This window comes from Heptranchias perlo, chromosome 31 (genome assembly GCF_035084215.1).
Source record: "Heptranchias perlo isolate sHepPer1 chromosome 31, sHepPer1.hap1, whole genome shotgun sequence".
Lineage (NCBI taxonomy): Eukaryota > Metazoa > Chordata > Chondrichthyes > Hexanchiformes > Hexanchidae > Heptranchias > Heptranchias perlo.
In genome coordinates this window covers 32,519,865-32,546,415 of record NC_090355.1, presented here as the reverse complement: position 1 = coordinate 32,546,415, position 26,551 = coordinate 32,519,865, and the positions used below count along the sequence as shown (strand labels likewise).

General features: G+C 43.2%; 1 protein-coding gene across 2 annotated transcripts in view; it reads right to left on the bottom strand.

Moving 5' to 3' along the window:
- col27a1b (collagen, type XXVII, alpha 1b) overlaps positions 1-26,551 on the bottom strand; it is a 524,608-nt gene that overhangs the window by 206,110 nt on the left and 291,947 nt on the right. For both annotated transcript variants that reach the window (XM_067969899.1, XM_067969900.1), the window contains exons 15-19: positions 15,122-15,175; positions 13,339-13,383; positions 9,717-9,770; positions 2,327-2,380; positions 940-993 (exon numbers count right to left, since the gene is read on the bottom strand). In XM_067969899.1, the coding sequence (XP_067826000.1) occupies positions 940-993; positions 2,327-2,380; positions 9,717-9,770; positions 13,339-13,383; positions 15,122-15,175 (261 nt within the window). The remainder of the gene's footprint in view (positions 1-939; positions 994-2,326; positions 2,381-9,716; positions 9,771-13,338; positions 13,384-15,121; positions 15,176-26,551) is intronic.

The following is a 26,551-nucleotide window of genomic DNA, read 5'->3' as shown; positions in this document are numbered from 1 at the left end:
CCATTTCCATGGAAAGTCATACAAAGATGAATTGGACAACCACTAATCCTCTTTTAGGAGTGGCTGGTCACTGTGTGAAGCTGGCTAGTTAACAATTGAACACTTTGGGGGTGAAATTTGACTTGGGCGGGGATGCAAAATGGGCGGTATTGTGTATGCCGCCTGTTATACGCCCCAGACCCCAGATGTTCAATTCTATTGAAGTCAACGGAACTGAATATTGGATGGGAGGGATAATGAGCAGCAGATGCAATTCTGCCCGTTTTGCATGACTAATAGACTTGAATTTCAAGAACTTCTGAGACCCTGAAATGGAGTCACTGTTGCAATGCAGGAAACACAGCAGCTACTTTGCACACAACAAGATCCCACAAATAGCATTGAGATAATGACCATTGCTGATGTTGGTTGAGGGATAAATATTGGCCAGGATGTTGAGGAGAACTCCTCTGCTCTTCTTCAAAATAGTACCATGGGATTTTTTACATCCACCTGAGAAGGCAGACAGGGCCCTCGGTTTAACGCCGCATCCGAAAGATGGTACCTCTGACAGTGCAGCACTCCGTCAGTACTGCACGGAAGTGTCAGCCTAGATTATGGGACTCAGAGATGACAGTGCTACCACTGTCAGTTTGAACTATAAAAGGCGGCCTTGGATATGTACATTTACCGTCGGTTTCACATTTCTACACAATTTCAAAGAGGCTATATTATTTTATATCATACTATGACAATTATGTAATACTGTTTAATATTGTAGCCTTAACACTCAAACTTTAGAAATAAAAGCAATACTGAACAATTCAACCGTGTATAAGAAAACACTCTCTGAACAGGAAGTTACTACAATCAGCAAAAATGAAAAACCGACTGATACATCACACTTAATGTTTGCTCAGTATAAATCTCAATGGTAAAATGAAGTAACCTCACACTTACCTCGAGGCCTGGGGGTCCTGGTATTCCAACTGGACCTTGATCACCAATTTTTCCCTAAAAAAATTAGCATAAGTAACAAATCAAGAAGCATATCAATACACAATGCTCCAGCTGAGGCCAAGCCAATGATTTATAAAGGTTTAGCATGACCTTTTTGCTTTTGTTCTCTATGCCTTTATTTATAAATCCAAGGAGCCCATATACTTTTTTTAATAGCTTTATGAACTTGTCCTGCCCCCTTCAAAGATTTGTGTATGTGCACCCCCAGGTCTCTCTGTTCCTGCACCCACTTTGAAATTGTACCATTTAGTTTATATTGCCTCTCATCATTCTTCCTTCTGAAATGTATCACTTTACACTTCTCTGCATTAAATTTCATCTTCCATGTGTCTGCCCATTTCACCAGTGTGTTTGTGTCCTCCTGAAGTCTGCTACCATCCTCCTCATTGTTTACTACATTTCCAAGTTTTGTGACATCTGCAAACTTTGAAATTATACCCCTTTTACGCAAGTCTAGGTCAACAATATATATCAAAAAGAGCAATGGTCCTAATACCAATCCCTGGAGTCATCACTGTATACTTCCGTCCAGTCTGACCTATACTAGAACAGGAATAAAATATTGGACAGCAGCATGTAATGACCAAAATCCTAGTAGATAGATCAGTCTGTTATAACTGACTTGTACTGAACACATAAGAACTGAGTATTCCTGCTAAATTAATGGAAATTGAATACCTGTAGGTTTTTAATTTTATACTAATGGGGTTAACCAGGTTAGTTGTATATATTCACACTAAATAAATAATATTTTTGCCCATCTTGTAGATTTAATCAAAATCACATCCCAAATCACAGCCAAGTATAGAGAAGATGTGTGTGGGTTACCTTTGTAGTGAAATCAAATATTCTTTTTGAATGCATTTATGACAGTACTACACTTAGTGACGACAGCAATTCCCCCGCACCCCCCTCCCCCTGATGTGCAATATATGGCGTGGTTCCTATAATATAACAATGTAAAAATAATATGAAACAATGTTCTGTTCAGAATAAATATTCAATTGCAATAGAACATATGTAAGTAGCAGTAGCTATTTTGGTTTGAATCTTTAAAATAGCACAGCCAGAAATTTAGTACAATTACATTAAGCATTCATACCTAAACTGCACCAAGTGGAAAATATTACTAAATAACGCACATATAAGGTATGCGCTTTTACAAACATATAGGAATTTCTGAACTTGAAAAATATTAAACTTCTTCCATGCATCAAACAAATGCAGAGATGTTTGGATGGTTTTCTGTGTATATTTGTAAAGAAGCACCATTAAGAAGTGAAATGTAACTCAGAACTAAGAGAATGAGAAATGGTTAGATACTCACAGCTATCCCGGGTTTCCCCCTCATTCCAGGCATGCCCTGTAACCCTGGATTACCCTGTAGTGAAATAACAGTGTTTTAATCCAAGACAACTGTAGATTTGTAGATTCAGAGCAATATAATTATCATTAATTACTTATGCTATCAATCACAGCACTCTGCTCAATGATCATTAGATTCAAAAAACTGAATTCAAAGAGACAGGTGTGAACTTAGTGGCTGCAGTTTGCAACCAGAAAGGAATTTGACTCAAATAATTATGTCTGGACAGTGAGCACGGAACGAGAGGGCGCATTTTAAAAATTCACAATCCTCAAACAAGATTAAAGATTAGAAGTATTTTCTTTCCCAATGACTAATGGATATATGGAGCAGTCTAATATGGAAAAAACTATTTGATTCTGGGTCAGTTGATACCTTAAAAAAGGAACTGGATCAATAACTGTTGACTGAGATATTAATAAATCAGTTTGATTCACATGGGAGACAGAAAAAAATGTGGAGATCTGGGGGGGCGCGGTGGAAAGAGATCCATGAAGGTAGCGATACATGAATAGTGAAAGGAGCAGACCTAATTGGCTGAATGGCCTTTTTTGTTCCAAGTTTTATTGTTATGGAGCCAATTTAACAATGTTCTGCTGGGCTCCTGAAATCAAACAATATTTCAACTACATCAGAATTGAGTCTAGTATGTACATTGCAGGCCAGTCCTTGCAAAGACAAACATCTCTACTACATATTTAAATGACATTGTTTGAGTCTCTCTGAGATGAACTTCCATCGCTACACTTTGAAGATATAGTACTAGCTGTGCTCATGGGAACATCAAACACAAAGTGGACTTCTTCAGTTACGAGATGCTAGCAGCACAGCAGTAACAGAATTTCTTTCAGTTAACAGAGGCTAAGCATATTATCATTTCATTAGCTGGGTGCTTAGTCCAATTGCAGCTCCTTTTAAACTAAACTAAAAATATCCTGGTTTCACAGAATAAAAAAGTAAGATGGTCAAAAGATTCGGAGACCACAGTTCCTACTGCAACTAGTATACTTTCAATTTATCAACACGCAAAGCACTAAATGTACCTTCTAGCAACACTGGAGAATTCTAGGAGTAGATCACCTGCCACCCTTCTGAACCAGGGGATGGTGGCAAAGGTGTGAAAATATATTTTACATATATGTAATCAATACATTTATGGCTAGGGGGTAATTTTAATCTTCAGCATTCCTGCAGCGGAGTTTCCCATGCCGGGGACGCATATTGGCAACTGAAGGCAAGCGGCCTCCATAATCTTCTGTCCATTCGCTGCATAAAATCACTTGGAGCAGCGAGATAAAATTGTATCACTAATGTCTTTTGTTTTTTTTTCCCTATTCGCTTTTGTCGTATAACGCCAGCTTCATATTGGCAGAATATCCCTTGTATCGCTGTAACATTAAGCTCTCATTATTAGCTTCTGATTATATGATGCAGATGCATTTGTTTGCAGTTCCTTTTAAAAAAGCATGAAATTAAACCATCTACAAAATTCTAATAGTAAGTACATCCAGAAAAAAAGACAGCACATTTATAACAAAACAGTTCACCTTGAAATAATAACAACACAACAGTTCACCTTGAAATAATAATTTTCCCTCTGGGATCAGTTATGTCCAAATAATGCTTTAATATTTCCTGTGACATCATATGCTATAAGAAAACAATCCGTCATCAAATTACAACATTGAGGCAGATTTTCAGCATTCTCAGAGCCAGGTGCTGAACTGAATGCTGAAATCCCAAACATTGTCCTTCCTGTGTCATGCACATCTCATGCCTATGCAGCCTGATCTTGCACCCAAATGGCAATAACTCTTCGGTGTGTCTATTGACATCACTGTGTGATTGACAGGAGAATCACCTAATCATCTCCATACTGGCCAGGAATATGCAGTCCTCTTATGTTTCTTAGAATATATAAACTTGCTCAATAAAGCTTTTAGAGCTGTATTACCTATTTGGACATGAGCTCTCCTATAACAAATGGATTCATGGAACACTTCTTGCTTGCCAACTTTGAAAAGTTGGCACCTTGGAGTGAAAGTTGCAAATTGAGCTTGACTTGTCACCATCAGACTTTCTTGAAAAGAGAAGAATTTATAGAAAAATAATCTTGCAGCACATTTTTGATTTGGATCCCACTATGAGTTTCTAAACTCAAAAATGTGACCATATGGCATCCATTCATGAAAACAGCTCCAGTTGTAATAAATCCCCATAGTTTTTTAATCCGAATATGTGAGATTACAATAATTTTTTTTAAAATAGTTTATACATGTTGTATGAATCTGTGGTAGAGAAAGGAGCAGTTATAACTGGCAGTATTAGTGAATTCCATCAACCCACCTATTCCCAAACTTTGGCATCTGATCCTACTCGCACCATTACAGGTGGAAAGATCAGAATAACTGTTTCTGTAATAACTGTTTGTAAATATAGTTCAAAATTAATACTCTTGTGAAGCCTATTTGTTGTTATTCTGTATTTTATCATCCAAACCATCCCAGGCTGTATAAATACAGCTCCATTCAGAACTTCTCCGATAATGAAGCAGCCCATGCCAACCTACAGCAAAACCTGAATAACATTCAGGTTTGAGGTGACAAGTGGCAGGTAACATTTGTGTCACTTAAGTGTTAGGTACTGACCATCTAAAACAAGAGAAAGTTCAGCCATTCCCCCTTGACCTTCAATTGCACCATCATTGCCAAGTTCTCTACCATCAACATTTTGGGGGTCACCACTGACCAGAAGCTGAATTGGAACAGCCAAATCAACATTGTGGCTACAACAGCAGGAGAGAGGCTTGGTACTCTGCAGTGAATGGTGCACCTCCTGATCCTTCATTGCTTTTCTAAAAGGTTTAAGTCAGGGAGTGTGATGGTAAAAATCACTGGTCTGGATGGGTGAAGCCGCAACAACACGAAGGACAGCACAATTCGTTTGATTGGTGCCTCTGTCACTGGACTCTGTATCCACCCCTTCTACCACTGGGACACAGTGGCTGCAGTCCATACGAGCTACAGGATGCAGTGCAGCAACTCACCAAGGTTACTCCGACAACAGTTCCCGCCCTTGCAACCTCTACCACCAAGAAGCACAAGAACAGCAATGTTGTGAGAGCAACATAACCTCCCAGTTTCCCTCCAGGTCATGCACCAGCCTGGCTTGGACATATCTCATTGTTTCTTCATTGTCACAGGGTTAATATCCTGGAATTCCCTACCTATCACTATTATAGGAACACCATCGCCACAAGCACTTCAGCAGTTCAAAGGGAAAGGCCATCCACATCTTTTCAGGACAACTAGGAATGGGAAATAAAAGTGGCCTAGGTGGTGATGCCCATGTCCAGGGAACAAAAAAATATAAATGGATCAGGATAGTTCTTGAATTTGTGCGATAGTGTAAGATATGGGTAATGCGCCCAGTGAAATCGGGGTGCTCCGCACGAGATCGCAGCCTAATTGAAGGCACTTACCCGTGCTACCGGGTTTCCCGTTCCAGACCTGCGCAGCGGGCACACTGCGCACCCGCATCACAGGCTGTCAGCAGGTGGAGCTCTATTTAAAGGGGCAGTCCTCCAATGCTCCTCCTGCAGCAAACAACCAAATTGGCAGCATGGAGCAGCCCTGAGGCAAGGCTGCTCCAAGGTTCTCAGACTCCTCACTCCAAGTACTGCTCGATGGGGTTAGGAGGAGGAGGGAAACGTTTTTCCCGGCGGACGGGAGGAAGTGGCCTGTTTCTGCCACCAAGAAGGTTTGGCTCGAGGTGGCAGAGGAGGTCAGCAGCAGCAGTAACATCTCCTGAACCTGGGTCCAGTGCAGGAAGCGCTTTAATGACCTAACCAGATCAGTCAAAATGAGTATACTTACGCATTCTCCCACACTCCGTCTTCCACATCATCTCCACCACCCCAACACCACACAACTCCTTCTGCACTGCCACCACAACGCTCTTGCATTATTCCTCACATCCACTCAACCATCATCCTCGCCTTGCCTGCACTTACTCACTGCCCCAGTTCCCATTCGAACACTACCACGCTGGCCTCACGAGCAGCGAGGTGAGCTGCTGTTCTGCCCATGGGTTGCTCCTCCTCCTCGGCCTCAATATGGGTGGCAGATGTGGATGGGGCCTCCTCCAGTGGCACCCCTCTCTGTTATGCCATGTTGTGCAAGGCACATCAGACGACTATAATGCGTCCCACTCTGTGTGGCGCGTATTGAAGCGCTCCCCCAGAATGATCAAGGCACCTGAAGCGCATCTTAAGCAGCTCTATAGCCTGCTCAATTGTAGACCTGGTAGCGATGTGGCTGTCATTATATCGACGCTGTGGCTCAGTGGTGGGGTTCCTCAGAGGTGTCATAAGCCACGTGTGCAGGGGATATCCCTTGTCCCCGAGGAGCCAGCCCTTGCGGGTGTTGGGTGCGTGGAAGAGGGGCGGGATGTTGGACTTCCTGAGGATGAAGAAATCGTGGCAGTTGCCAGGGTATCTGTTGCACACGAGAAGGAATCTCTTGCGGTGGTCACAGAAGACCTGAGTGTTCATGGAGTGATAGCCCTTCCTGTTGATGAACAGTCCTGGCTCGTGTGGAGGTGCTCGTATTGCTATATGGGTTCAATCAATTACACCCTGCACCCGTGGGAAGCCAGCCACAGCGTGGAATCCCACTGCCCTCTCCATCTGGTTGAGGTCATCCATGGGGAAGTTGATATAGTGCGAGGCCCTGCAGAGCAAGCCATCGGTGACCTGCCTTATGCACTTGTGTGCAGACGATTGAGACCCCGGTGGCACCCTGGAAGGATCCGGAGGCAAAGAAGTTGAGGGCAGTAGTGACTTTGACAGCGACAGGTAAGAAGATGCTGCTCGGTCCATCCGGGAGCAGCTCGTCATTAAGGAGGCTGCAGATGTCCGCGACAACCTGGCGACTGACTCTGAGCCTCCATATGCACTGCTCCTCAGAGAGGTCCAGGAAGCTGAGCCTCGGTCTGTAGACCCTGTGGCGAGGGTAGTGCCTTCTGCAACGCATCTCTCTCTGCGGTTGCCCTCCCTCCTGCTGTGCAGGTGGATGTGTCACAGCACTGTGTTGTGGAGCTCCACGTGTCAGAGGTGGACTGCGTGGCCGGCAAGGCTGGTTGTGCTGTTTCTCCTCCGAGGAGGTCATGACTGCAGCTATGGCAGCCCCCTTCCGGAAGATGTACGTTTGAGGGAGTCCGCAAGGTAGGTAAATGTGTCTGCACACCGGGGTTGAGGTTCCAAGTTGGTGAATTTTAGTGTTAGGAGGAGGGTGGTGCAGGCCAAACTTTGTCCAAAGTGACAGAATGGCCTCCTGCAATAAGTGAGGGTCTCCCCCAACAACTGTCAACTGGACCTTTGCAGCTCCTACAGGCTGATGGCTGCAACACGTCTATTTCAACCGGGAGCGTTTCCCCCAGTATGGGAAACACGTTCAGTTTGGATGAAATTCCCACCCCTCCTAAAATATCCTCCCAATCAGGTCTGCTAACGATCTGAAGTATCAAAATAATTGGTTTAATTGGGATCCCACCGGCTTTAATTGCCGGTGGGAGTCCCACATGTGGGGGCTGCGCGTGCATCTAAGCGCGTCATTGGGGAACCCGGAAGTGGGTGGGTTGGAGCCGGGCTCCGGATCCGCCCCAGGAATCCCGAATTTTCGGAGCCCCCCCGCCACGAGCGCACCCGCTCGGCCATCCTAAAATCGACCCTAATGAGCCAGCAACCCATTTTACATCTCTCCCAATTTTTATTCCCATTTTATTTCAAGATCTACCCCATCAAGTCCAAAATTCTGACGTAGGTCAACTTGTCTATTTGAACTTCCTGATGGTCTGGGATGTGTGCACAGTTAAGATGCCATGTTCAGCATGCTCCAAGAAGTGTAGCAGTTTTACTTCACACTCAATGGGGGCGATTTTAGGAGGTAATTGTGGGTGCGTTGGGGCTCCGAAAATCATGGAAATCCCGTTTGGGTTTGGAAGCCGGCTCTAACCCGCTGACTTCTGAGCTTCTCAGGGACCCACCTGTATGCGCGCGGGTGACCCGAAGACAGAAGTCCCACCGGCAATTAAACCCAGGGGGATGACAGTTAAAGAGCCAAATGTACCTCATTGAGGTACTTAAGGCACTTTACCTGTGACAGATGAAGTAATTAGAACAATTTTTAATTTACCTGGGCGGTTTGCCCACCGCTTCTGAATCACGCCTGGCATCAAGGGCCAGATCAGGGAACGAGAAACTAAATAAAAAACCAGAGACGGAAGTCGAAACAGAAAATGAACCTACCTTTGCACCCTGCTCTGGTGTCCGATGTCCCCCTCTTCACCTCCCCGATGTCCTCCTCTTCACCCCCCACCCATGTCCTCCCGATTCCCTCCACCCCCCACCCCCGGTCTTCCAGTCCGGCGCTGGATCTTCCACCCTCCCCCCACCCCGGTCTTCCAGTCCAGCGCCAGATGACGTTTCACTCTCCCTCTTTCTTGCCCCCTCCCGCCCCTCGCGTTGCAGCTCCTGATGGCAGCCAGCTTGTCAATCAGGCTGGCTGCCGGGCGCAAAACCCGGAGAGGACGTTAATCATCAGCAATCAACATGCGATCACGTCGGAAACGATAAGTTTTGTTCATGCGGGTTTGCCACACGCACCTTCACCCCCCCGCTGCCAACCCGCCACCACTGTAAAATTGAGCCCAAGGTATCTATTTTCTTGTTATCTTCAGGTTGTGAAGGCCTTGCCTGATTGCCTTCCTGACTGTTCATGGCTTCTGATGGCTGAGCAGTGTCTTCCTAGTGATGTGGGGCAGCTCATTGATTCCCTCTGGTGAATAGTTACATCTTGCTCCAATCTCACTTTGATTTAAATGCTTTTTAATAAATAGTTAAATGCTTTTTGTATTGTGATTCAGATTCAAAAGATCTGAATCTGATGGAAATCAGATCGAAAAATAAATCTGAGCTCTCATCTTGACTTTTTGGTACATTTGTCAAGATCACATCTTTAATGCTAATTATTAAAGGAAAGAAATTCAGAAACTACAGATGTTAAGTGGCTATATAAATTTGAAACAGACTTTTACACAGCCTTTTCTTTCTTGTACCTTCGATGAATTACTCTGAAGTAACAAGAAAATGGTACTACAATTTATTTGTACAGGAAACCGCCGAGCTTAAGAGATGAAAAATAGGGAATACTCAACAACAAACAGGTGACATTCATGCCAATATGAACCTCTACTGAAATCAATGTATACTTTTCAATTACCAGATATAAACTGGAAATAAGTAGGTTGAATTTTCAAAGTTCATACTTTGTCAAACTATCGAAAAACTTACCTTATCGCCAGGGAAACCCGGTTCTCCTGGTATTCCTGGAATGCCCTCGTCACCCTAAACTCACAGTACAAGACAGCATAGTGTTAGAGCATTGCCTCATCCCTCTAAACACACAGTAGAACAGCACAGATCTGTAGCATTGCTTCACCAATCTCAATATAGTGAACAAGACAGCACAGTTAGACCGTTAGCTTGTCACTCTAAACATACAGTACAAGTCAACATATTACAGTATTACTCCATCACTCTAGACTCAGTTTTAGGATATTGCTTCACAACTCTAAATGGGCTATAACAGTGCAGTGTTACAGTACTGTCTAATGACTGCAGACCCGCAGCAAAATACCTGTGTTAAGAGTATTGTTTATAAACACAGACACTGTAGAACAACACAGTATTAGGGCATTATCTCATCACTATAGACACAGTATAACTGCAAAGTATTCAAGCATTGTCATGTTGCATTAAGGTTATGCTATAACAGTGAAATTACAAAATTGCCTCATACTATTCCATACTATTTAGTACTGTGCAAAAATTTAGTCAGCAAAAAAATTGTTTAACAAACAGTAAAACACACTGCAGTGAATTATTTCTGGTGATGAAATGCTCCTGTGTAATGAAAAATTTGGATCATTTTACGTAAGCTTATCACTTCAATTTGAACAATGCCCACTTATAGTAGCTTTAACAAAAGTGTAATTTTTCTCTCCAAATGAAAACCATACAAAATTGTAATAAAACATATGTGTTTTACCATACCTGCAACATACAAGGCAGTCAAAAGAAAACTTTGTTTCACAACTGTTTTTGGGTCATTTTGAGTGCAAGGTATAGTAACATTTGTTTGCGTGATTCTAATTTTTCTATTGGATTTCCTCTTATAGGTTCTTAACTTCACCAATCCTTCTGCTGACAAATTGGGAAAACCTATCACACATCTATTCACATTAATCAATTAACAGGAGGCACTGATACTGTTTGGCAAACACAACATTACCTCACCTTCTCCCATGTGAGACCTCCACTATTCCAAAATGGCCAATCAATAAACCATATTGGGAATTAATGGATTTGAGACTTGTGGTTACCATGATCAAGCACCAGCTCAAGAATTGAGGAGGGAGTGGATATGAGACATTCCATTACTACACGATCACCCACTGAGTTTTTAGGCATAAAGCTGAAGAATGCTGTTGAATCTGAGTGTATCTCACAATGAAACTTGACGAGAAACAAAGGTTTCAACTGAGTGGCTTCTTTGATTTCTATCATTTTTAGAATTCAAAGTCTTACTTTTCTGATAATCCTTTCTTTCATGAAAATTTCAAAAAGAACTGGTTCACTTGTCCATGACAAGCACTCTTTTAAACAAACATTCAAGTTTTTTCAGCACATTTGTGTTGAAATAGAATGGTACATTTTCTGTTGAATACATATTTTTAAAAAGTTTTCAAAATGATTACAGGGCAATTATCACAAGCATAAAGGTAACATTGCAGGTAAGTGAATATCGCAAACATATAAGGAACTCTCAGTGTTAGAAGAGCATTCTCTACTGCTCAAGCTGTTGCTGTATTGACATTCTTAGACTAATTTTCTCTTAAGTGGTCTTTTTAAGATGAGAATTTATTGTTATTAGATCAATTTTTATGCAGTTGCATCACAGATGAAATCATTCTCCTCTTAACACTGCTGGTTAAAGGCAACAGATATACTGCAATAAAGCTGAAAAAAGTAATAGATTTGATTTATATTTTACCCAACTACTGTGAAGTTCTGGAAGCAAATCTAGCTCTCTGGTTTGATATAAAGTAGATTTTCAACTTGCTGCCTGGTCTTAAAACTGGCTTTGTTGATCAGTCGGCCATTATAGAAATTGCCAGATTTTCAATGGAAATTGGGCGGTTTCTATAATAAATGGCTGATCCGTAACAGTAGATGGGCAAAATATAAATCATATATATTACTTTTTTCAGCTTTTCAAACACACAGGTTATGATGGCCGCAATGTGTAGACACATTAAAAATATGTTCATGAACATTTCTTGTAGTTAGTTCATCATTCAAAAAGAACATAAATATAATTTTAATAGAAATGCCAATCAGGAGAAATCTTCATGAATGTGTTTATAATGAAAGCTTGTGAATATATGTATTTTAGCCAACCTAGGAAATGGTAACCCCTGTAATATTTATACATATTTCTGAGTCAAACACAGTAGTATCATTATGGTATTTAATTAGTCTTTCTTTGCCTGCTGAGATGGTATGAGGATTGAACTACATCTTGCAAAATAAACTAATTGTTTTCGGTACACAAAATATTTATAAAAACATCCGTTTACTGTGGAAGATTATAAACAATATTTAGAATAATATGTGAAGAATATTTCCTTAACAGCTGCATTGTTTAAATAAACTTCAAATATGTATAACCTAGTTACATTTTTCATTGTATTGCAGTGATTAAATAGAAAGTGTGGTTATTTATATGTACAGCTTCAGGGTAAGCAATGTGACATAGACAGGAATGAGTTGCACAGATTCTTTATATAAAAATAGCAGCACTATTTCCTTTGCCTAAGAAGAAATTAATATAGAGGTACATAGTTATCTTGGAAAGGTACAGAATATAAAGCACTATGAATAATCATATTAAAAAACAAGAAACAAAATGAGTATGAGGAGGAACAAATGTGAGGGTGAGCCTTGATTAACCTTGCCCAGTGCGTGATAACCAAATATGATCTATGTTCAAAATGTATATTAGACTAAATCAGACATTAGTGTCAAGCATCAAGGATACTTTCACAGTTTGGAATCTGGCACAACACATTGATGATCGAACATGCTGTGCCACAGAAAGGTAGTTTGCGGATTTTTAGTCGTAATACACTGCAGATTGAGTTCCCAAACTTTGCTATACCATCAGGACTGTTCCAAGTAGAGGCTATGTACTTCTCCAAAGAGAGAAAGGGAAGGAGAATGTTTAAAAATAGTGATTAAGTCACTCTGAGCCACAATTGTGCATCTCTTTATATACAGTTATACAGTGGTATCAGCAGAAGGCAGCCATTGAGTTGCTTGCCTATCTCGTTGGAAAGGAGTGGCATGTAGCAAAGGTACCTGGACAGAAGCAATAAGTATACAAAGGATGGATGCAAACTTTAATTATGGGCTACAAAGGAGTGTTAATTCATCGTAAAGTGTATTAAAACTACACTACCGTGCAATAAAGGAGTATTAGATTTTGTTTTGTAAAAGGTTATGCAACTCGGTGCTAGAAAGTATTAAAACTAAATCACAAGTAGTGGTGGGGGATTAAACTCCATGCTAGAGGGAGAATTAATATTAGACCAATGGTGTGAGAAAATATTATTCCTAAATTAGTGCAATAAATTAATATACTCAGTATAAGGAAGTGTTATACTAATTCAGTGCAGTAAGGGAGTATTATAATAAAAGAGAATATTAGACACTGCTATCTATGGGAGTATTATTACACAGTGCTGTGAAATTATTAATATTATGTCACAGTGCAATAAGAGAATATTAAACTCAGTGCTGGAAGGGAGTATTAATATTACATCACAGTGCAATAAGGGAGTATTCAGATCACCTTATCACCTTTCAGTCCTGGTTCTCCAGGGTTCCCCATCAGCCCCTAGGAAAACAAGCAGATAGATTAGTAAGCAGGAAATAAGACACATATTAGAGACATGTGGATACCAGCTTCCTGAATACGTTCAATGCTAAGGTACAAATAATTAAAAATTTAAAATGCATTAAATAGTGGGTTTGAAATTCCCGATGGTCTGCCCTAGCTTTGAATGATGATCTGCAGAAACCTCGGAGAAACAGCGTAATGGTTTTTACTCGATTTCTCACTGAAGTTATGGCATATGGTGCCCGCAAAAATTCAACCCCAAAGGTAGGTCAGTTACAACGTAGTGATATACTCAGACAAACATACCCAGTTCCTTCATGGTTTACAGAAGTTGTGTCATATACATCGAACAACTGAACAGCACTTTGTGTTTTCTCATTATTCCTACACACCCCATAAAAAAGTTTATTGAACCTTAGTGAAAAGGGAGTAAAATTCCTCCAAGTCATCACAAGTATAAAATATGGAATCACTTAATACTCACACCAATATTTTTTTAACATAATTGAACCATAGATGTTCACCCCTGTGGTTCTTATTATTTGGCTGAATTTAATTGACAATTGATTGGGAGACTGTGTGCAAACAGAAACACTAATTGTGAATTTCTTAGTAGCTTGATTTGGAGTCTTTTTAACATGGTCATGAGTTTTTATCTAGATCAGACACTTGGCAGAACAACAAAAAAAACCTACACAAACTACCTATACTATGTATACTCAGAGTGGTCAATATCATGGAAATTTGTGTAGAAGGTAGTGTTTATTTCTAACAGTGGTGCACATCAAAATACTTCACAACTTTAAACCAACATCAGTGACTGTTCTATTAACCCTAAGACAATTGGATGGTTATATTAAAATTACATGATGTTCATTCTTGGTTGTAATTAGCATCAGTTTATATTATGCAGAATAATGTATTATTTTTGCACACAATTGCAGTATACATTCATTATGTATTAGTGTACAGCTGATGTACAATATATTTCCAGTCACTCTGATATAGCACGTGATATATGTGTATTCACTCTACTGTCAGTAACAAATAAACAGACCTTGGCAAAAAATCCAACAGGCCAATCATACAGACCAATGTTTAGAGCATGAAGTTGCTATTCTTTTTTTCCAAATTTCAGATATTATGGAAATATATTTTGCTATAAAATGTTCAAAATAGTTATTTTAATTCTTGCCAGGAATTCTGTTTTGGCAGCAGATCTCATACATATTCAGATAATAGAGGGAACACAACACTATTTAACCCTCTAAGTACTGAATACATTTTTTAGCTTTCACATTGCACAATTTGCATTATTTGATATCTGTATGAATAATTTTCTATATATTTATTGTGCTAAATATTAAAACACACATTTAATAAAATTCACAAAGCCAAAATTTACAGAATTCTCAGTAACAAAGTTATAAATCTTCTTATATATTTTTAATATTCGCATTGAATGATCCATCAACACTCAAACACACTTTATCCCCAGACAATGGGCTTCTATTATAACTAACAACTTTAACCTATTAAGTTGGATTATTTTTGATGTACACTAACATCGGCACTTGATGGTGAGCTTCCATCCATCAATAACGTTACTGAAAGATTTGTGACTAAAATAATTGACAGAAGGAATTTCAGCCATTGGTTAGTAACATAATCTAGCACTGAAACAATCACTTAGGGTCTGATCAATTAACAAAACAGTTGGAATAATCCATCTCACCTTCGGTCCACGTCGTCCAGGCAAGCCCATCTTCCCAAAACGCCCCATGTCACCCTGCCAAGAACAGCAAAGAGACAATTAAAGTCTATGGCTTGTATTGGCTTTTACCAACATCAAATGAAGTAGTAAAATAAATTAAAAAATCACATTTTATGTGAACAAGTCCTTAGTTCCAGTGGGAAATGGAATTCCTACATACTCTAAGCAGTGAATGGCATCAAGCACTCCCAGATCAGGTACACCACAGGGCAGCTGCAATACAAACTTTTTCTGATAAAACCTTGCTGCCAACTGCTGCTGTTACATAACATTTCCATTTCCAACGCACTCTACTCTTATGATACCTTTGAGCAATTTTGTCTGTTAAATCGACTAATTGCCAATTAGGCTAAATTAATGCTACTTAACATCCAAATTGAAGAATACTTTTCTACTGTAAATTTCCACCTTCTGGGGATTGGATTAATATGATCCACATTCCTATCACTTAGCCCATTAACACCAGTCACAGAAGAGACTTTCATTCATATGTTTGGATTGGTTTTGCCCCTGTGTCACAGGGGTGAAAGAGCGGTAGAACACATAGTACCATTCATAGTACCACTAACTTACTTTTTGTGTGTATAAATAGGATTTCTAAATATATTATGATTTTTCAATGTGGTCTCTCTCCTCAGGGCTCTGCTGTTTATTAATTATTGGCCTAAATTAGATTTTCTCATTGCTGATTTGTGGTTAAAATGGAATTGTGCCCTACCACATAAATATTAAATGAACCAGTTCCTCTATCAATGAAAGTGATACATCATCACTGTAGATCTGGGCTAGATTCACTTCTTATCTAAAAAGAATGTTTCTAATTAACAATCACACAGCCCCAATATTGTATGTATTCCCAATTATGTCACAGAACATTTCTAAATAATCACTTTTTAAAGTCACCCTTCTGATTAGCAATATGAAACAATGTTACATGATAGTTGCTTGTTTAAAAGGAAGAAGGCAACATACATAACCATCAGTTCCTGTTTCACCGTACTGAAGCAAGTTTTTTCTTCCAATGAAATGATTAATCAAGTAGCAATTGTTCATTGAGCATATCAAGTTTAAATGTTAGTCAAGCCAATGATTCAAACTTTACTGCTCCCCATCGAGTTGAGAGTCTAATACCCAACAGCTGCAAATGGGAGCGCAATTTGCATGAAAAGTAGAGTGATTTGGTTGTCTTTGCAGTTATAAAAACTGTAAATGGTGGTTGCAGTGTGGGAAGAAAGATTAAAAGAGGGCAATACTGTAGCTGAGATAAGACCAGTCTGCGAGTCGAGGGATTTATAGATTGTGGTGGCATAGAAGAGCATGGCGACGGACCTGTTGATTGAGTTGGAAGAAGTGTTCAAGGCAGAATCTTATTTGCTACAGCTTGGGGAAAAATGGTACCCAAGGTTAGGGTGCTGTTGATTGTTGCTATGGCAGGAACAGTGTAAAAGCTAGAAAGCTTCTGATTGTACTGGTGGCAAGAGGTGTCAGAGACTAAAGGATGTTCATTGCATTTGAAAGGAGAAACACAGGGTTGTGTTTAGTGATTATAGTTGGACAGGAGGTTTATGATATGGAAGACTGCTGATATTAGGTGGAACAAAGAAAACTGCTTATTGTATTTGGGACAGGAAGAGCCTGCAGGGTTTGTGCGAGGACTGGCCTGCATCTATAGGTGCTTCAAGCTGGATTCATTGAGATATAGTTGTAGCAAACTTCACCATGATCCATTATAGTCCAGTGAACTTTGCTCACTGCTTGAATTCTTGAAAGTCTTTCGATTGTCTTTTAATGCAAGTGTTTGCAGGGGTGAGTTATCTCACTTTGCTCCCACTTTGCTCTCACTTATAGTAATCACTTCCACTCAAAGTGGGGGTGATTTTTGTTTCGGGTGTATATCAGGCCGGCACTGGGTGGGATGTCTGCATCTGCCTACCTGGTGGAGTTGTTGGGAAGCCCAATCAATTTTCAAACTGCCAAGCTGCCAGTGCTAATTGTGTTCCTTATAGGTAGCTCACTAATGGGGAGGGTAGGAAATCCAGCGTTACTGATTTTGATGGGCCTACAGCATCACCTACAGAGAAGGGGTGGAAGCGTTGGGAGTAAAAGGAAGCAGCGGTTTATAATGGCTGGGAAAATATTTGCAGCGCCTACAGCGGCAAATAAATCAAATATTGCAAGTCTTCAAAGGCTCAAAACACATAAGCAACTGCAGTAAAATGTGTGCCAGACCAGTTTCCAGCTTTTTCTTACTGCAGCTAAAGATCCCTTTAAATACCATTGGAAATCGCCACCTTTCGACTTGTATCACCCCTGGTTTGTGGGCAGATAGAGGAACTGGCAGTGGCAACACGGGTAGAGACAGAAATGGCAATGGATCTTAACTGTGTCATTTGACCCTAATTTGCTTATATTAGTGAGGCCTCCACCTGATTTCGGCTGGAGCTCTAGCTGCCTAAATTGCTGAAAATCAGAACGGGCCCCATATGATTTTGGTCCTGCTACCAACCCATTTTTAGGCGTAAATGGGATCGTGGTGAGACAAAACTGCCTCTAATATATCTACTGACTCTTTTGCTGATGATTCAACTCACATTTTACAGCTTCCTTTGGAATGCATGCCTTTAGACCATTTCTCTTGCAGTACAATTTTTGAATTGCTACATCTTGATATCATGCTCTTCAATTGGCCAGTGAGAATCTCATTTTTTTCAATTCTTAAAACATGACTATTGCAAGTACAACCAGCAGTTGCCACCTCATACCTTTGATGACTCCATCCTTAATCATTCTTCTTCTATTGATATTTGTGGCATCACTATCGCCTCTGATCTGCAATGAAAAATCCCACATCTCTCCATTGCTAAAGCTACCTCTAATAAGTATGGCTTCCTCTTCCTTAAAAAGCACTTCTTTTCCCCTCACCAACCTATAATGCTCTGTTCATTCAAGATTTTTGGGAGGTTCTTCTAAAATCTTGCTGATGTTCAGGGTCAATAAGGATACTGACTCTCATGCCATCCAGTTAATAATGGTTAAGACTATAGAAAAAAAAATCCAGTCTAAGAAAACAATGTACTTCCTGAGGCAAACAATAAGGCTGCATACTGTTGGGTTCACAGGCTGAGTAAGCAGCCAGGAAGGGAAACAGAATTGATGATTGAGATGTAGAATTTCTGGCAGGCACCAAAAAAGATAGCTTCAATCTTGCCATTGTTGACTTGAAGGAAACACTGGTTCATCCATGACTTGGCCTCAGACAAGCAGGTGGACACCACAATAACTGTTGTGAAGTCAAGGGTGGAGAGATAAAGCTGTGTTTCATCAGAATACACAATCAAGATGATTCTATCCTTACGGATAATGCCTCTGAAGGTCAGTAAGTAGATGAGGCATAGGAGATGACCAAGAATGGGGGGTTAGGACACACCAGAAGTGACCATGTGGGGATGAGAGGACCAGCCATTGCAAAAAAAAGTACTGGCTAAATTGAGATAGGTAGGAACCATGCAAGGCCAGTATCAATTGGTGGAAGAGGATGGAGTAGTCAACTGTATCAAAAGGTAGGCAGAGATCAAGGAGGAATAACATGCCATTGCTGTGGACAGATTGGAAATCAGATTAAAGGGATTTGTACAGGGGAGGGTGGGAGAGGTGAGCATGGAGCAGTGCGCTGGAAATCTGGGAGGGAGAGGAAATATAAATGGGATGGTATTTGGAGAGGGTAGAAGGATCTCACATGGGCTTTTTAATGAAGGGGTGATGGCAACAGTTTTGAAGGAGGGCAGAAACAATGTCAGGGGAAAGGGAGCAAAGGATGTGAGATGGAGGGAAAAAAACATTGATGTTACTTGCAAGCTCATGAGTTTTCTAAATCTTGAAAAGAATTTGGATCATGTTGGCAAATATTTTAACACTGCTTCAAGATTCCTTCAACAAAATCCTCACAATCTAAGATTTCAAGCACAGGTTGCCCTCTTCATCCAAACATCCAGAACTGAGGTGAAGAGCATGAAGCTGAAATACACCATTTATTAAGCTACCAATCTAAAACTCTCTTATCTTCGATGTAAAATACAATAGTGAGCCACAATAAAGAGCCTGGAGAATTATATATTTCACATTCATTTTGAAGTAGCATCAAAGATTAAGGGCCCGATGTTAGCAGGGCTGCGGGTTCTCGGCGGGGGGGGGGGCTATCGGGCGCGTGGGTAACGCGCCCGGTGAAATCAGTGTGATTCGCGCACAATTGTGGGCTAATTGGAGCCACTTACCTCCGGCTCCGGGTTTGCCGCTGCTCAGTGATGTCTGGGAGCTGGTAGAGCTCTTTTTAAAGGGAGAGTCCACCACTGCTCCTCCTGCTGCAACCAACGACGTGGAGAACATGGAGCACCCCAGGGGGAAGGCCACCCCAAGGTTTTCAGACTCCTCACTCCAGCTGCTGCTGGATGGGGTGAGGAGGAGGAGGGAGACGCTGTTCCCATCCGATGGCAGGAAGTGCCCTCCCTCCACCACCAGGAAGGCATGGTTGGAGGTGGCAGCAGAGGTGAGCAGCAGGGGAAACATCACCAGGACCTGGATCCAGTGCCGCAAGAGGTTTAATGACCTAACTAGGTCCGGCAAAGTGAGTACACTTACGCAGTCTCCCACACTCCGTCCTCCACATCACCTCCACCACCACACAACCCCTTCTGCACTACCACCACAGCGCTCTCGCATCACCCCTCACATCCACTCAGCTATCATCCTCACCGTGCCTGCACGTACTCACCGCCCCTGTCCCCATTCGAACAGTACCACACACCCCAATCCCCATACAATGGCATGGCCATGTGGCACACGCACCCTCCCATCTATCTCCCCACACTCAACCCACCCACACCAATGCTTGCAGCGTCTCACCATGCAAGCAGTACTCAATCACGCCTCTGCGTTTTGCCTTGACAGGAGAAGAGATGCAAGAACGCCCGGGAGAGCGCCCGGACCGGAGGGGTCCCGCCACACGAGGTACTCCTCACGGACGCGGAGCAGGAGGCTTTAGAGCTCAGCCACACGCTGGAGTGCCTGTCCGTGGCGGATGGCGAGGCTGGGGTTGCAGAAATGGCCGGTGACAGAAAGCTGACACTCAGCACTCATGATAGCGAATGATCTTAGCATCACTTGGCATCTGCCGCACCCCAACATCTGTCCAGATGCCTAATATTGCCTTCTGTTCTCTTGCAGGGCCGTCTGCGAGCGCTGTGACCTTGGAGGGCGATTCCTCAGAGGACCTGGCGGCCTCTGAGGGTCCATCGTCACATCTGAGCCATCCATCCACCAGCGCAGATACACACACCTCGGTGGGTCCCCGTTCCCCCTTAGTTGGGCTTGCACATGGTGAGTCACCACGCACATGTGAGCATGAGCAGACCCTGGTGGCAGGGGCAGCCGTGGAGAGTTCGCGTCGGTGGGAGCACTCTTCTCCAGGCTCTGCTCAGCCGGACCCAGATGCTGAACCCTGGGTGCCAGCCATGAAAAGGAGAGTCACCGAGGGGCACGAGCACATTGCTGAGGTGCTGGAGCAGGTGCCACGCGCACTCTCCACAATCGCGCAGGTGATGGAGGAGTCCAACTCCTACATGAGGGGAATGGCGGCACAAGTACAGGAGGGTATCCGCGAGATAGTGTCACGGGTAGGTGCGGGAATGTCTGCGATGGAGGAAAGGCTGGCCTCCCTCGAGCGTTCCGCACAGCTCAACATTGAGTCCATACAGGCCCTGACAACGGCCGTTCGGATTCAGGGTGAGCAACATTCTGCCGCCTTAGACAGGCTGACAGATACATTACAGGTGGCCTTCCAAGGCCTCACACAGGTCATCCAAACTGCCGTCCAGCAGGGTGGAAGGAGTGATGTGGGCCTGGGCTACGAGAGGGATGATGGTGAACGGGGACATGGAAGTGGGGACGCCACTCAAAGTGCCCCCACATCTCACCCGTTGCCCCCCTCTCAACCAGTACCCGCAATGCTGCCTCCTCTCCAGGTGGCCGAGTCTGCCCCTGCACAGGTGCAGGAGGAGCAGTCTTTGGAGGGGCCCTCACGGGCACCGAAACCCAGAGGGCGTTGGCCCAAAGCATCTACCCGGTCAGGGCATCAACAAGAGCAACCTGCCACTACCTCTGCTGGAGCCACAGGGGTAGCACCATGTAGGGGTTCCCGGAAGCGTACGGCGAAGGTGTTGTGAGCACAAAGGGAATGCACGAGGGTGAATGACTGTCTGTGATGTTTTAATTTATAATTGTTTAGTGCACATGCCCAATAAACCCCATAGTTCTCACCACTACTGCCACGTCTTGTCCATTCTTGACCGGCCTGTTCAATAGGTCCCTTTCGTGGGGCTCAGCATGCAGACGAACGCCTGGTCCCGCCCAATGGGTCACACTACGGTGGGTGCAGGAGTAATTGCACCACTGTTCCGTGCAGGGGGCAGGGGAGGGGGCTGGTATGGCCGCCCCTCTGTCCACATGGGGAGGTCTGGACGCTTCGGACAGTCTGCTGTTAGGAGAACCGTTGACACATCAGTGCCTCCCTGGCCTGACGAGCAGCCAGGTGAGCCGGTGTGCGCCCCATGGGTCGTTCCTCCTCCTCCTCCTCATCGGCCGCCTCCTCCTCCTGCTCCTCCTCATCGTCGTCAATATGGGTGGTGGATGTGGGCGGGGCCTCCTCCAGCGGCACCTCCCTCTGTTGCGCCATGTTGTGCAGGGCACAACAGACAACTACAATGCGTCCCACTCTGCGTGGCGCGTATTGGAGCGCTCCCCCAGAACGATCAAGGCACCTGAAGCGCATCTTGAGCAGCCCTATAACCTGCTCAATTGTAGGCCTGGTAGCGATGTGGCTGTCGTTATATCGACGCTGTGGCTCGGTGGTGGGGTTCCTCAGAGGTGTCATAAGCCACGTGTGCAGAGGATATCCCTTGTCACCGAGGAGCCAGCCATTGCCGGTGTTGGGAGCGTGGAAGAGGGGCGGCACGGTGGACTCCCTGAGGATGAAGGAGTCGTGGCAGCTGCCAGGGTATCTGGCGCACACGTGTAGGAATCTCTTGCGGTGGTCACAGATGAGCTGGGCATTCATGGAGTGAAACCCGTTGCGGTTGATGAACAGTCCTGGCTCATGTGGAGGTGCCTGTATTGCTATGTGGGTGCAGTCGATTACACCCTGCACACGTGGGAAGCCAGCCACAGCATGGAATCCAACCGCCCTCTCCATCTGGCTGCGGTCATCCATGGCAAAGTTGATGTAGCGCGAGGCCCTGTGAAACAAGCCGTCGGTAACCTGCCTTATGCACTTGTGTGCAGACGACTGACAGACCCCAGTGATGTCCCCGGTGGCACCCTGGAAGGATCCGGAGGCGAAGAAATTGAGGGCAGTGGTGACTTTGACGGCGACAGGTAAGAAGATGCTGCTTGGTCCGTCCGGGAGCAGCTCGTCATTAAGGAGGCTGCAGATGTCCGTGACTACCTGGCGACTGACTCTGAGCCTCCGTATGCACTGCTCCTCAGAGAGGTCCAGGAAGCTGAGCCTTGGTCTGTAGACCCTGTGGCGAGGGTAGTGCCTCCTGCGACGCATCTCTCTCCGCGGCTGCCCTCCCTCCTGCTGTGCGGGTGGATGTGCCACAGCACCGTGTTGTGGAGCTCCACGTGTCAGGGGTGGGCGGCGTGGCCGACGAGGCTGGTGATGCTGTTCGTCCTCCGAGGAGGTCATGACTGCGACTAGGGCGGCCCCCATCTGGGAGGTGTAGGTCTGAGGGGGTCCGCAAGGTAGGTAAATGTGTCCCCACACCGGGGTTGCGGTTCCAGGTCGGTGAGTTTTCTTGTTAGGGGGAGGGTGGTGGAGGCCAACCTCTGTCCAATGTGACGGAGTGGCCGCCTGCAATGGTGAGGGGTCTCCCCCACCTGTCGAATGCACCTTTGCAGCTGCCACAGGCTGCTGGCTGCAACACCTCTGTTTGGATTGGGAGCATTTCCCCCAGTGTGGGAAACAGTCTCGGTTCACCGTAAAATCCCACCCCTCCTTATAAAACAGCTCAATCAGGTCTGTAAACGACCTGAACGAGCAGAATAAATAGGTTCAAGTGGCATCCCGCTGGCTTTAATTGCCTGCGGGATTCCCACCAGTGGGGGCTGCGCGCGCACGCCGGCGCGTCGGTGGGGAACCCAGAAGTGCGCGGGTTCGAGGCGGGCTCCGGTCCCGCTACGGGATTTCCAGATTTTCGGGGGCCCCCCGCCAGGAACGCACCCGCTGGCGGGTGCTAAAATGCTGCCCTAAATGTTTGAACCTAGTGTAATATTTTGAAGGCAAGCGATTATTGTTTGTTTGCCATGTTGTTGAAATTCAATCACTAGCCACCAAACTTAATTAAAAACTTACAAAAACAAAACAAGTCTAAAAGAAAACTTCCTTTGAAATAAATGAAACACTTGCTGGAACGACCCCCAAATTTACCCGTGCAACATCAACAACTAGCATTTATAACTCGCCTTTAATGCAGTAAAACATCCCAAGGTGCTTTACAGGAGCGTAATCTGACAAAAAAAATTGACAGGCAACTAATCATATCTGGCACTATGGCCTTTGTTCAGAAGCATGCCAGAAACCATATTCATTACTAATTTAAATCCTAGCATGCATTTACATGTATGACCTGCTCCTATTTCTTATGTTCTACATTATACTTTTCAGATTTCAGTCAGGCAGCACTCTATTACAATTGCTTGGCTCCTGCAGGAACTACAACAGGAGAGAGCTCTGAATAAGCCTAAATATAGGAATGTACGTGAGATTTTTCCAACAGTAAAATATTTAATATTTAGAGAGAAGGGAGGGACAAATTCCTAAACATTTAAATCAAGGTCAGGTAGATTACAAAAGTGCCCACTGGATTGAATGTATCCAATTTGTAAATATCATCGCATTTACACCCAGTGTTGTGTCAAATCCATGAGGTGCAAGACTCTCTCGTCAAAAGAGTCAGGTTGGGCCATAACTTCAGGTTTATAGCACCGTGCAAAACGGAATCTTAAAATTAGAGCTAGGCCATTCAGGAGCAAAACCAGGAATCACTTTTTCACACGAAGAGTAGTGATAATCTGGAATTCTTTCCTCCAAAAGGCTGCGGATGCTGGCTCAATTGAAATTTTCAAGACTGAGATCGATAAATTTTTATTGGGTAAGGGTATCAAGGGATATGAATCAAAAGGTGGGTAAATGAAGTTGAGATACAGATTAGCCATGATCTAATTGAATGATGGAACAAACTCAAGGGGCTGAATGGCCGACTCCTGTTCCTATAATCATTTTTGACTAAGCTTTAACATGCAGTGTGAATGTACCTCTGAAACATTTACTAGTGACATGGTATGATGATGTATAATAGGAATTTTGCAGTCAACAGCAAGAATCAGCTTGCTGCATTAGTATGAACATTACCATTAGCATTAAGATGAACCCTGAAGTTATTGATAACTTCCTTTACCTAAACATTGAGAAATCAAATGCATTACCAGTGGTTTTGCTCATTTTTAGGTATCTGAATGTAATAAAATATTCAGTGTGAAGTTATTTTATTGAATTATACTCATTCAAGCACATTTTGCACATATTCAGTATAGTGTTTAAAACACACAGAATGGCAGAAAGCCAATATTACACAAAACATTCTTTTCTTTTGTTATATTAATCAAAAATCAAGGTCAAAAACTACTCAGGGAAAAAAATTAAAAATATTTTGTGCATTGACTGTGCCATCATTTTGGTAGAAAAGTATTAATTCCACAGCCACTGGTTATGGCTTCTGCCAAGAAACATGTTACCACAGAGGGTAACTTTGCTTCAGAGAACAACATTCTTTAGTAGATTAACTTTTTTTTGGAAAGATTTTGTTTTCATCCCTGATTTTTAAAAAAATGGTATTTACCTTTAGCACCATACTCCAGCCTCCTCTGAGGAGGGAATGGCATGGGTCTCATACTGATTACTGAGACCTTTGTAAATGTTGAACCATGATCATGTGACAGGCATACAACTGTGCGTTTACAGCTGTCTAAGCTGCTAGCTTTCTGTTCCGCAGAAAGATCACACTCCCCCCGCCCCGAGAAAGTCTATCTGGTGACCCAGCAAAGAAGCTAAAACTCATGGCCTTAAGTAACAAGCATTTCTGGATTCCAAATGAACTAGTTGAGTGGTAGTTGGGATGTTTTATTGACATTCCTTGTTGCTTCATAGAAGTTAACAAATCTATTTTACATCTTAGCTGTTTCCAGTCAATGAAACGCTCACTTCACTTATCACCTTCGCTCACAACAATGAATATACTTGCTTCACTTCTCCTGCAGACCTATAGCAACTGACATGCTTTTTTTTGACATTTTAGATTGACTTATAGTAATTACCATGCTTTTTCATTTGACCCATAGCAATTAACACACTTATTTCACTTGCCAAGCTTTACTTAACTCATGCCCTCACTTCACCTTCCCATTTCATCTTCCCTAACTGGTCTCTAGCAGTTAAAGTGGAAGTTCTTCTTATTACAGTGTTAGAATACCAAAGTTAGCTAGTCCCTCAGTCTATTACATACCTCACCCTGCCTAGAACAGATTGAATAAGGAATTTATATTGCATGTTTGGCAGTATCTCTGTAGCAAACCAATATGTGTTTGGGGTTCAGCTTCGGACGAGAGAATCCAGGGTATAGTCTTCTCCCACCTGGGCTTCAGATTAGCTGTGGTATAACTGCAACCAGTGCACGCAAGTTTAAAATTAAGTTTTAAAATTTCCCAGGCAGTTCACTGGACTGCATTTAATTTCTAATGTTGGTAGAGCCAACAGGATAGTTGGCTTTTGTAATTTCACTCGAGTTCCAATGCCACATGTGAGAGCTGACTGCCCCATGGGGCCTCCTAGGAACTTTTTAGATTTTACTTCGCACCAGTGCAGTTAAACTGTGGGGATTGTGAAGCCAAAGTGTTGTAGGACACGTCTTATCTAAGAGTGCATTTAACTGTGCACAGCAAATTCAAGAGTGAATTGCTTTCAAATTTTTTGCCGTTATGGAGAGCTGATTTACATTGACTCTTCTAAAACCAATCTCAGTAACCTCATTACAAAGTGGGTTTCATCCCCAGTTATGATCTGGCGTCATTATGTTACAAGGCTGCCCGTGAAAGGAGAGATGAGTTTGGGTGACAAACTGTTCGAGTGTTTACATTGTAATAAAGGAGCTGCAGTTTCGGTGTGAAACCCCTGCTGCTAGGATTTCACTTTTGACATCCCAATTCGGTGGGGTGTCAGATCGGTGGCCTGACTCTGTGTTTACACGTCAACCTTAATGCTGCAGGGTAGCCGAGACTCTCCGT